The following is a 13,927-nucleotide window of genomic DNA, read 5'->3' as shown; positions in this document are numbered from 1 at the left end:
AACTCTTACTCACAGAACTCCCTATGAAACTTTTGACACTTTACTAAGCAAAAGAAAAATGAAAGAAAAAAAAAGAACATTTTTTTACTTATAAGAAGTTAAAATACTAGTATCTACTGCAGTATAGTCAAAAAAACTTGTGGGCCCAACTGACCCTTCCATTTTTCTTTCACGCAAAGCTTATAGTATTTATTTACTTCACACACTTAGATTTTAAAAAGCTAGGCAGGTGAGGGAACATTCTCTCAGAGTCAGGAGTGGGTGGGATGGGGTGAAGAACTCCAGAAGTGTGGCTGGGAATTTGGGCAACTTTTGAAATGTAAATAAGTAAAATAATTTAATAAAAACAATCTTTAAACTATGGAGGATTTTTTCATCCTATTTTTGCTACTTATATTTTAAAAGTATGCTTGATATTTTAAAGTTTTAGAAATTTCTTGTCATCACAAATTACCTATCTGAATTGAGTCACAGGATTGGAGCCATTGTATTAATTGCCATCTGTTTTTCTCCATGAGAAGCTTAGCTCAGTGGAGTCAAAATTTCATGATCCACAAATATTTCAGTGTTATATTTTTATAAGTTTTCACAGATGGAATAATTATCTTTATGTAATAAAAAAGTCATAGAAATTAAAATTGCTAATTAGATTCAGACTGAAGTTCTATAAGTACATAGATGATATTTTCATTCCTGAAGTCATAATTTGACTTTCTTTGTACACATAATTGTTCTGAGTCACATTGGGATAACTGTCAGTATATACCAAGCATTGCTTCAAACATGATCATGTTTGTCATACTATTTAATCATGCTTAGCACAAAGTAATGACATTTAACTATTTTACACTATATTTCGAACAAGCATTTATGAAGGTTTTGTGTGTGTGTGTGTGTGTGTGTGTGTGTGTGTGTGTGTGTGTTTGTTGTGTTCAGATATCATCCATGCTGGCAAAGATGCAATGTGTTCCTGATTAAAACAACTTTTGCATAATTCTTACATGGTTCCCTGTTGCATAAATATGAGCACAGTTTTCCATTGATTCTTTTCTGAAATCACAGACAACATTATTATCAAAATAGAGAAATCATTTGTTTGTTCTTAAATTTTTATTCTTTCATATTATACAATAAGTGGACATTTAATGGATAAATAATATTAATTTTAAGTTTAAAAATTCACTTTCTGCTCAATTGTGATAGCAATTTTATTTATAAGTACAAAAGAGTAAATATAACATATTGAGGTAAAAGTATGTTTCAATAGTTTGTATAAGGGAGGGATATATGGGAGGTTAAGAAAATTAGACTTCATTTTATGTTATATCCACTGGACTTTGTTTGTTCCTCGATTTTGAGATACTGTTTTTCTTAATTATGCACACAAGCTCTTTCTGACACATTCCTTTTTCCATTATCTTCCTATGATCCCAAGAATTCCACTTTAACTGCTGTGTATGCAGTGTTATTCTGTGAGACTGCCACATTTCCCATGATTTTTAAGAGATAACAAGTACAATTGAGTTTCTATGTTTAGCCGATCAACTTTCCCTGGACTCATCTTTTATCTTCCGCAAATTACCACCAAATACATAATTCTGACTCCTTTCCTTCATGAAGACTTTATTCCCAGTAAGAGAATGGGATCCTAAAACGATAGAAAATGTTGTGCTTTGTCTCTTTTTAGAATAGTCTAGATGTAAAAACAAACAAAACAAAAAAAATTATAGAACATTATTCAGTGCAAACAACATAAAACATCAGCGACAGTTTTTTTGTATTTTGGGTTTTTTTTTCTTTTTATTTTATTTTCCACCTTTATTAAATTGGGTATTTCTTATTTACATTTCAAATGGTATTCCCTTTACTGGTTTCCAGGCCAACATTCCACTAACCCCTCCCCCTCCCTTTCTAAATGGGTGTTCCCTTCCCGATGCCCCCCCCCATTACCGCCCTCTCCCCAGCAATCCCATTCACTGGAAGTTCAGTCTTGGCAGGACCAAGGGCTTCCCCTTCTACTGGTGCCCCTACTAGGCTATTCATTGCTACCTATGAGGTCAGAGTCCAGGGTCAGTCCATGTATAGTCCTTGGGTAGTGGCTTAGTCCCTAGAAGCTCTGGTTGGTTGGCATTGTTGTTCATATGGGGTCTCAAACCTCTTCAAGCTCTTTCAGTCCTTTCTCTGATTCCTTCAACGGGGTTCCCGGTCCCGTTCTCAGTTCAGTTGTTTGCTGCTGGCATTCACCTATGTATTTGACATATTCTGGAGCAGCAGGTTTTATATTATTAAATACTGTCCTTTTATTATTTTTTATCCAATAAAACACAGGAATTTTTTTAGCCATAATGTGATTATAAATGCTAAATACTGAATCACATACTCAAAATTTCTGAACACAGTTTCTTTCTGTATTCTATAATAATAGATAAAATGTGGATTTCAATATGTGTTAACGATGCTTGTGTTGTTTTAATATTATTGTAATTATGGTCCTTTATAATTTCATGTAAGTTCAATTCATGTTCATACATACATATTATGAAGCATATATTATACTCTGGAACTTAATATATTTACATATATATTAATATACTAGTAATATATTAATAGTACTAATATACCTATACTAATAAGAAAATAAATTCAACCATACTGAAATAACAGAATTGCATGCTATTCCCATGTAAAATATTTAAGATTTTATAATACCCTTGATTGTAAAGGATAACCAGAATTGCAAATGCAAAACAGATGTATTGTTCTCACTTAATGCATTACTGCTCTAAGTAATTGCTATCAGTTTTCTTTTTTTCTTTTTTGGACTGGATTCTACCAAGTGTGCTTATGATTCTAGCACTGGTCACAGATGCCATCATCTTCCAACACATATACACCAACCATTATTTGCAAACACACATACACTAGAATCATACATTACAAGTTATTCAGGTATGTTTGTTACATTTGGAATTCTAACATGATTATTTACCTATGTACTATTACATAATTGTCAATACCTGATAATATATAATGCAATAAGAAATCACTCCTATTTCTTGGGTATTGCCCTGTTATTTATTTATTTATGTTTTTAAAAATTAATTCACATTCAGATGTGTGTGTGTATGCGCATGTGTATGAATGCACACACACGTGTGTACACAATGTGTAGCAGTGCATGAGTGGAACTGAAAAGATTGCTTAAGAGAGGTGGTTGTTTATTTCTACTCTGTGGTTTCTGTGATAGAAGTCAGGTGTTCAGATTTTGGAGTAGGTACAAGATCCACTGAACTATCTCCTGCGTTTGTTAATGATTGATTGATTAATTAATTGACGAGGTTTTATTTTCTGACTCAAGCGGCCACAAAGTTCCTGCTTTGATAGTTCTAGGATTACAGTCATGAATCACCAAAGCTAGCCTTCTTTATGGTAGAGTGTTTTATAGAAACAAATAGACAGTTATTTTAAACACCTCTCTACTCCAATGCTCCTTCTTTGTCATCATTTACTCTGAAAAATTGTGTGGGTCAATTTTCTTTTACAGCAGTTAATTGTACTGAAATGTCTCATGTCAAGAGATCCAAAGTTTGCGGTCTTTCACCTCTGAATTTGTCTATTCATATGTTGTACAGTTTATGCAATTTTATTTGATGATTAATGGGCTGGTATGAGCAGATTCTTATCAAAACTTAGGAAAATATGTCTGTACTTTATAAAAGAAGTTTAAAAATATAATGTGTGGTAAAATTATTGACCAAAATTTTTGCCTCGATTTTAAATTTAATGGCATGGGAAAGCAATTGGTTTTTATTTCAAATAACAACATATTTAAAAAATTACTGCTTTTCTTTCATGTTGACATAATAATATAATCATAATTACTTTATATTTTATTTTAAAATAAGAATATTTTAAATATAAATAAATCCTAATAATTAGCTATGAATATTTGTGAAACAATTTATTTGATTATCAATTTTCACCACTATTTTATTTTTTCTGCTATTCTAGCAACAAATATTTTTAGATATTCATAGTGTACTTTTGTGCCTACACTGATATTCTTCAGTATGTATGAAGAAAATGAGGCATGATTCCTTACAATCCAAAATGTATATTAAATTTCTGACCTAATAAGTAATTCAGATTATATTTTAAAATACTATTGCATATGCATATCATTTTCAGAGACACGTTTCTCTCGTATTTTAGGTCTTTAGAGTTACTTTAAATTTGAAATTCTCATTCCTATATCCACTTATGGGTTTTATTCCTATGACATATTAAAAGAATATTTCTGGTAGCTAAGAGGCACTCAGAATTCTGGGTAACTATAGGTGTGGGTAGTTTAAAATGCAGTCTCAAAAAACTCTTTTTCCAAAATGACTACAGTTCTGTGTTCTTAATGGGAAATTACTATCTGCCAGAATGTAGTGGTAAATATGAAAAAGATTCAAAATGTAGATTATTTGATAAATACTTAGTGTTTGCTTTGATTGGTTATAACATCGTAGAATAACTTCCTGTAACCTGGAAATTGGCATTCAACATTTTTTATTGAATATTTTATTTATTTTCATTTCAAATCTTTTCCCTTTTCCTAGTTTCTCCCCTGAAAACCCCAATCCATCCTCTCTCCCCCTGCTTTTTTGAAGCTGTTACCCAACCCACCCACCTACTCCTGCCCTGGCATTTCATACACTGGGGAATCTACCATTCCCTGGACCAAGGGCCTCTCTACCCATTGATGTCTGACAAGAAAATTTTATTCAACTAGAGTAGGTAATTTGCAGATAGATCAAAGAGGGATCTGATGATACTATGTTGCTGGCCCTGAAGAGGCTTATGAACCAAAGCAAACAATCAACTGAAAATATCTTGGGAAATGAAAGACTTTAAGAAAGGATTCCATTAAAGAGCCATGGTGTGGGTATAGTCCTGCTTTGGCTTCATTTTTTGTCCAGAGAATTCCATTTTGAAATTCTGATGTACAAATGTGGCAAATCACAAATTGTATGATTTTAATCTACTAGCTGTGAAGCAGGTTGTTGACGTTCCACTGTGTATAAGAAAGTGCCCACAAATAAAATTTCAATTTTTAACAAATTTTAATATATCAATTTTAACAGATTTATTTTAGTGTTTATAAGTATCATTTAGCTAGTCAGTAGTGGAGGGCAAAACATTGAGTTTGAGGTCTAGTGAACTGGTCTCTCTGTCTCTCTGTATACACGCACACACACACACACACACGCACACACACACACACACACATATACTGGTCTGCAGACTAAGTGTTGCCTGTACTATTATGCTACCACCTTTAGCTCCAGAAAGTGACCACACTACCGGCTCTCACCTGGCTTCTCTTAAATCCTCGGAAAAAGGCTAGACACACAATTTGTTCCTTTACAACTTGCCTTCTTGGCACAGTTGTGGGGCGCTGATATTTCCTGCCTGGAAAAGCATGCCTTTATCAATTTATTACCTCCATTTCTCTACCTGCCCTAAACTTCATTGGCTAGTCCCACCTATCTTCTGTCAAATATCACTCCCCAGTTCACCCACCACCTCTGTCCTGTAGTAGTGGCCGCAGGCTCCATTTCACCTGAAAACTGATGTGGTTGCTGTCTTCTCCTTACAAAGCACGGCAGAAACTCTCTCATCACTTGTGTCTGCGTTTTCCTCCTGGGACCTGGAAGACCCTGTGAACTTTCCACCCAGCAATTGGCCCCTACCTTCTTTACTGACAAATCAAGAACCAATTGGGGAATAAGACTTTATCATTAGAACTGCCCCCTTCAACTAAGTTCCATGATAAGGTGAGTCAAGACTGTAAAGAGAACTCCTGTCTTCAAATCAAAACAAAACAAAACAAAACAAAAAGAAAATATACACATAAAGAATCACTCAGCAAATGATTCTCATGTCAAAGATCTTTTCTTAAATTTATTATTTGACACTGTACATATCACGAATATGCTTTAGAGTTCCTTGGTTTTGTTCTGATTTCTTCTCAAGTGAACTCAGTGCTTTTAACTTGGACATCGCATTTCCTCTGCTAACTTGTTTGCTTATTGAATCAGTTGTTTGTTGCATTGTCCTATAATCTAAACAGGACAATGTGAAGTTCCAGGTCAGCCCAGATTAGACTTTGAAGCTTTGTTTTATATCTATATCTATATCTATATCTATATCTATATCTATATTTATAACTATATCTATATCTACATCTATATCTATGTATATTGCATGTAGGATATATATATACACTATATATACATGCAATATATACACTATATATATATACAATAACAACAAAACAGTAAAACTTCAATGACTTATTTATATATGTATTAGACTATATTTTCTTGTTTTTCTGTTTTTATAATTAAATTCTTTTGTAGTTATGGTGTGATCAATATCCTATGAATATAACTACAGTGTTAAAAGGCTTTAACTACAATGATAATTTACTGCATAGTTCTTTTTCCTTTACAATATTATATATGCTATTCTTACATCAAATGAATTTATAATAGTTTCATGCCTATATATATTTGAAACTTTATTAAGATATGTAAAAAATTAATGTTTCCTTGTAGAAATACATTTAGTCATTTGCCTTCTTTCCATTGTCCATTGGATGAACTAATCACTTGTCCAATCTTAGCCATCACACTGTGCTTGAATTACTCTTATGTTCCTTGATCTTATATACAAAAACTTGATAGGCAAATACTTATCATTTATGTCAGTATCTCTGTGCATAATGGTTTTTCACTTAGTATATGTCCAGAAACAAAATATTTGTTGCACAAAAAACAAATTCATCAAAAATTCTTATGAAGAAATAACTGTATTATTTAATCCAACCCCTAATATTTCTCTCTCAGTCATTATTTTGTATGAGTTTATATGTCATTCCTCTAAGCATTTCCTTTCTGTTTTCACGATGCAGTATGCTAGTGAATAACAAATCCCCAATGGGCTTATTATTGGTTTTGTTATAGGTGTTTTATTAATTCTTCATATCCAAAATTTGGTGGAATTAATTGTATGTTTTTCTGAGGAACACTTAAGTAGTTTCTCTTTAAATTATTATTTGTGCCTCATGTTTGATTACTTGCAACATGCTTGTATAATAAAATTGCTTTTTTTAAAATAAAACTCGAGCGTGTGGGCTTTATCATTGCATTTCAGTATGATTGGCCTGTTAAATGTCATCAAGTTCCACATACTTGTTTCCTGATCAACAAGCTAATAGCATGATTTTACGATTTTTACAAGTTTTGCAGTTATAAATCTTATGCAATTAATTTTGTTTTCTAAGGTTTCCTTTTTTCTATGTTTCACAATATTTTTGCTGGAATATTTAACTATGATTTAACTCGGTAAATTTGAAAGTATATTCTCTAGGGAGTTGTTTTTATTATTTTAATGATTCCTCAGAAAATGAATGAATCTATAAATTAGTAATATAATCAAAGAGAGATCACAACAATTCACAGTAAAATGGAGGTGGTAGTTGTTGATAATATCTGAGTAATTAAAATTCAAGATGTCATGCAATAAGAAATATAAAAAAGCAGCTGTGGTCTGTTTTATATGAATTTATAACAGTAGAAACAGTTCAATATAGAGAAATTTAATAAAACATTAGGTCCAAACCAAAATGAAGTTTAACCTAATCTCTATAAATAGTTTAACAGTAAATGTTTAGACAATGTGCTCTTATATTGAAAGCTTCCAGTTTTATACTCTGTGCTATGTAAACTATTTTGTACAAATGATGAATGTTGAGTGTGTTTCTCAGTACTACATTACATTACTTTACTCCCTCTCTCTCTCTGTCTCTCTGTCTCTCTGTCTCTCTGTCTCTCTGTCTCTCTCTCGCTCTCTCTCTCTATTACTTCCTCTTCTCCTAGAGAATATGCCATTAGAACAATTTTTTTATATAATATATTATTCTCACAATAGAAAACTAGTTATTTTCTTTTTGAAAATGAGTTTATTGACCCTGATAATTGAAAAAAGTTTGAGTTATATTTACTTAAGCTTCTGGGATTTATATGAAATATGCATGGTAAAGAAATATAGTAAATATAACCACAATGACAATGCTATTGAATTCATAATATGGGAAACAGCATAGCATAAAGTCATTTTTATTCATCAAACACACAGGATAAAACCTACTGTAAAAATGGCAAAAAATAGGTGTATCAAAAAGAAACATACAAATATCAACAAAATTCTCCATGTAAACATATTTAAGTCCTGATCTAAAGATGCTTGAATGTTTTAAATTCGAACACTGGACTAAACTTGGTTGTCCTAAAGCCTTATTCTATTATTCTGAAGACTTAGTACATTTTAATTTTAAAAGCCCACAGACTCTAAAAACTAAAATGTATTAAGATCCACCAAGTCTCTTTATTTATTCTTTTAAATTGTTCATAGTAGAAAAATAAGTAGATGATGGCAAACTGGCTCAGTATGCAGAACACGCCATGAAGCTTGATAACATAAATTGGTTCTTAGAATCCATTGAAAAAGATAATTACCTCCCAAAAAATTGGAACTGACTTTTCATGTGTTCTGTGATATGGATAAGCAGGCACTGACATGGACTTATGAACATATTACACACACACACACACACACACACACACACACCATAAAATACTACGAAGAGTATCCAAAATACAATTTCAATTGACACACAAAAATCCAAACATAAAATTACCAAATAATTTTTCTTTAATAATTTTCCATATCACACAAAATGTTCTAGAAAGTATATACTTGTTCCAAGTCCTATTCAACACTGACAATGTTATATCACGTTTCTATCATTTCTATAATATCTATCTATCTATCTATCTACCTATCTATCTTTTTTCTAGTTTTCATTCGTACATTGAATTGTAGCTCAGTAGAAGCAATTTAATTGTTTATCATGTGCAAGATTGTATCTCTAGCACAAACACACACACACACACACACGTACACATACACACACAGACACACCACACCTATACCAACACCCACACACCCACACCCACACACACACACACTTTAAACAATATGCAACACAAAATTTTAAACTTCAATATAATGATGAAATTCATTCTAATTCTCACATTATATTCACCATTATTAAATAATTAATAAATTAAATAAAAATTCTCAGTAGAAACACTGGTTTGTATTTAATTATTAAGTAAAATATAACTTCAGGAATTGTAAGATAAATCTTATTATAGTCAAAGGAGAGGACTATTTTACCTCTTTGCTTGACGCTTGCATGAATTCATCAGCCAAACTTTTTCTGAGTTAGAAATATATGAGAAAGTAAGCCGGTTAAGTGATAATGCATTTTGGCTCTATTTCAATGTCAGCTGTCAATCAAGGAGATTGTAAAGGATTACTACAACCTTCAGGGAGATTTATGAGTGCAGATTAAAACAAATGGTACTTGAGTTGAAATTTATAGCATTACAATCAGACAAGTGCTTAGCTACAAAATACAACTAACTGACTTAATTGGAAGATAAATTAAATGTCTATTTTATTCCTATATTTCCAACTGCAAATGTTGTAACCTATCTTTAGTAGTTATGTGAGAAAGTGCATTTTTTAATGTATCTTTTTTCTATTTCCCACATTTTAGGAACTTACAGGATACTTAAGATTGTACAAGAGTATAAAGAAACAAACACATTTGGTTTGGATCAGTCCTGTTCTGCTATAGAAAAACAATTGGAATCCAAATATACACCAGAATGAACCACTACTTCTTGAAATACTGGATATTGATGGTTCCTCTCATATGGCCTTGCCTTAAAGTTGCAGAAACCTTGAAAATTGAGAAGGCTCAGAGAGCAGTACCATCTCTTGGGAGAGCTAAGCGTGGCTGGGTGTGGAAGCAATTTGTTGTACCAGAGGAAATGGATACTATACAACATGTTGGACGGGTACTTATTTCCTGAAACAGTTACAGTAGATTTCTTTGTAAGGATGTGATGTGAATGGGCTTTTTAATGTCTGATGATTTCTACGTAGTTAAAGGTTCCCTTAGAAAGAACCAAGCAAAGGCACAATAGACTTGAATTTGCAAACACTTGTTCAAAACTTAAAGAGGGAAGTCTAGTTTTCCAATTTCTCTTTATCTTTTTCATGAATATGCTGTCTCTATTATCAGCCTCTACAAATGAAGTGATGTTGTTTGTTACAATGGCTTAAAGCAGTCACAGTCTGATGCTATTTATCTACAGTAGTTAGCATCATATTTATCTATGCTAAATTGCTATTGCTATGCTCTCATTAATTTCTAATGAAGCATATTGATTCAATCCATTTTAATGGCTCAGAAATTTCAAAAGCCTACACACATCATTTGATTAGTGAAGTTCAAATGGAAAGAATGATAATTTTAATTTTATCAGACACACTTAAAGAATAATTTTTATGAGAATCTCTCCTATTAGTACACTTGATATTTGTATTCTTTGTTTAAACACAGGTAATTTCAGTAACATGTTGATTTTTAACACCCACCCCCCGCCACTTGATAGATGTACTGAAATAAGTTCAATGCTAATTAGGTGGTGGTAAAGTTTAATTGAAAGTCTTCCAAACTCCCTAACTTACTTTGTTTCTTTCATTCAGGAGTGAAAGGTTAGTCTGGTCCACAGAATCCACTAACTTTCTCTGTATCCTAACCATAAAATGTATAAAGAGTCAACCATAGATTTTAAATCTTTCCGTGTCTGCATGTGTGAGCTAACCGCAAATGGTATTGCTCTGCTCTTTTTGTTTTTTGCAGGCAACATGCACACATGGCTATCACACAAAAAATGACTGGCTCTTCATATTGTATTCTTAGTCTATTTTAAGTGATTAGTTAGTTAGTTAGATAGATAGATAGATAGATAGATAGATAGATAGATAGATAGATACAAGACAAGGGGAGAAGGGGGAGAGAGGATAGAGAGAGAGAGAGAGAGAGAGAGAGAGAGAGAGAGAGAGAGAGAGAGAGATTTGTCTGCCTTAATGTGTAACTTATGCATGCCATACACCTATGGATGCCAAGAATCATAGGATTCCTTGATACTATAGTTAAAGTCTACTTTGAGCCACCTTGTAGGCTTTGAGAATGAAAAAGTAGTCCTCTGAATGACCAGAAAGCATTTTGGGTCATTGAACCATTCATGCAGACCTTCTTATTTTAACTTTATAAAATTAAATCTGGCAGCATTTTAATGGTTTTTATAACTAATTCCACATGGTGTATGGAATATGCAAATAAGCTTTAGTTAAAAAAAAACTTCAATCAATTCTTGGTGCTTGTAATTGAAAAACGATTGAGGATAAGAGATAGTGTGGATGTTCCACTATTGATAACTATTAAAGAAGGATAAATCATTACATTCAATTAGGTAAAATTTTGCAGTGATATTGGCTTCCCATCACAACAAAAGGTACTTATGTCAATAAATATTTTTGTACACATAAACTATATCTTATAATATACCTGCATTCCTAATGGGCAGGAATTTACTTAACTTGAGACTGGGGATATAGTGAGGAAACCTAACAGTCAAGAAAATATTTTGGGCACCCTACTGCTTTTAAATACTCAGCTCAATGGGCTTTGGAAATTATTTCACAAATATGTGTGGGATACATTTACTTGTTTCTAAGTTTCTCTCTATTACTGAACACAATTTCAACTTTTAATTACTGTGAGATTTGATATATTGACTGATGTATAAATTTATTTTTACTAATTTCTTAGCCTATGACTTAGTAAATACCACCCATTTCATAAATAATTAATTATAACAAGTTTAAGAGATGTAGTGAGGCGGTTGGGGATTTAGCTCAGTGGTAGAGAACTTGCCTGGCAAGTGCAAGGCCCTGGGTTCGGTCCCCAGCTCCGAAAAAAAGAAAAGAAAAAAAAAGAGATGTAGTGAGAAAGTTGGTTTGTATAGTTATTTTCTCATTTTATCTTTCAGAAATTTTATTTTTTATTATTAATACAATAAATTGATAGTTTATGCTATAGTTTGATTGTCTCCATGATAACATACAACATTTACTTATTACAGAACAATAGTTTACAACTCTTATCATTGGAATCACTATAAATTATACATCATGCATGAATGTCTTTCCATGAAAGTCTTATTCAGAAGAAGAACATATTCATAAATGGTGTCCGAGGGACAGATATATGCTCCATAATACTAAAATATTTGAGTTAGAATGTAGTGACATCTTCATGTAAAATAATTTACATGTAAAATATCATGTAAACCATTTTGTCATGTCAAAAGAACACGACAAATTGGCTTGGCATAAAAATTGTGTATTCTACATTGAATTTTCCATATATTTGGGAATTCACTTGTCTTTGTTTATACTTGCAGCTAAGATCTGACTTAGACAATGGAAACAACTCTTTCCAGTACAAGCTACTGGGAACTGGTGATGGAAGCTTTAGTATTGATGAAAAAACAGGTGACATATTTGCCATGCAGAAGCTTGATAGAGAGAAACAATCCCTCTACATTCTGCGGGCCCAGGTAATAGATACCACTATTGGGAAGGCTGTGGAACCTGAGTCCGAGTTTGTCATCAGAGTTTCGGATGTCAATGACAATGAACCCAGATTCCTAGATGAACCTTATGAAGCCATTGTACCAGAGATGTCTCCAGAAGGTATTAAATATTAATTTACATCAGAACATTATTTACAATGACAATAGATTTAAATTTTTGAATATATGTTTGGTAGTGCAATAATTTTCATAATTCTTCTTTTGAAATTTTAAGTGAAGTATTTGAAAAATTAGATTATATAATAATATTTTATAAGGTACAATTACACGAGAAATTATAACTGCTTCATGTTGAACTCTATTTAGTTAATGCATTATTTATTTTTTCCTCAAACTTTTTGTTCTAAGGTATAATGTGTTAATTTTATTCTTGTACTACTTGTATCACACACAAGCACCTTCACACATACTACTTGTCTTTGTTAGATGCATATATTTCTGAAACAAATTTAATTTCAAACATAAACTTTCAACTAAAATTCAGCTAAAATTTACATTTTACACATTTGTCATTCTGTATTGTAAAGTTATTTTCATAACAGTCTTAAAAGTATGCTTAAAAAGGACAGATGTACATATTGTATTGATTACTAAATTTTACAAAATATACATGACAAATTAAAGAAAATAATCTGTACAAATAATTCATTGATAATATGAAAGCATACATAAGTGGCTTAAAGAACTCTTACAGCTGATGAATAACTTTAGCAAAATGGCTGGATATAAAATTAACTCAAATAAATCAGTAGCCTTCTCTTATACAAATGATAAAAGGGCTAAAAAGAAAATAGGAAAACAACACTCTTCAGAATGTCACAAATAATATAAAATATCTTGGAGTAACTCTAACCAAACAAGAGAAAGATCTGTATAAAAAGAACTTCAAGTGTCTTAAGAAATTGGAAAAGACATCAGAAAATGAAGACATTTCCCATGCTTATGGATTGGTTGGATTAACATAGTAAACATGGCTAAGTTACCAAAAGTAATCTACAGATTCAATGAATTCCACATCAAAATTCCAAAACATTTCTTCATAGCTATGGAAAGAACAATGCTCAATGTCATATGGAAAAACAAACTAACTGAAACAAAAACAAGAACAACATAAACCTAAAACCCAGGATAGCGAAAACAATTATTAACAATAAAGAAATTCTGGGAGAAAGACTATCCCTGACCTCAAGTTTTACTATAGAACAATAATGATAAAACTATATTGTATTGGTATAGAGACAGACAGGTCAGTCAATGGAATAGAATTGAAAACCCAGTAACCAACACACACATTTATG

General features: G+C 31.9%; 1 protein-coding gene across 4 annotated transcripts in view; it reads left to right on the top strand.

Moving 5' to 3' along the window:
- Positions 1-13,927, top strand: part of Cdh19 (cadherin 19) — a 111,572-nt gene that overhangs the window by 18,400 nt on the left and 79,245 nt on the right. For 2 of the 4 annotated variants that reach the window (XM_039090879.2, XM_039090877.2), the window contains exons 2-4: positions 5,647-5,822; positions 9,677-9,980; positions 12,438-12,729. In XM_039090879.2, coding sequence (XP_038946807.1) covers positions 9,789-9,980; positions 12,438-12,729 — 484 coding nt within the window. In that variant the 5' untranslated portion in view covers positions 5,647-5,822; positions 9,677-9,788. Of the gene's footprint in view, positions 1-5,646; positions 5,823-9,676; positions 9,981-12,437; positions 12,730-13,927 lie in introns of those variants that run through there. The other 2 variants (XM_017598843.3, NM_001009448.1) reach the window with 2 other exon arrangements.

This window comes from Rattus norvegicus, chromosome 13 (assembly GCF_036323735.1).
Source record: "Rattus norvegicus strain BN/NHsdMcwi chromosome 13, GRCr8, whole genome shotgun sequence".
Lineage (NCBI taxonomy): Eukaryota > Metazoa > Chordata > Mammalia > Rodentia > Muridae > Rattus > Rattus norvegicus.
Note: the sequence above shows the minus strand (reverse complement) of the source record. Positions and strands in the feature narration are given on the sequence as shown.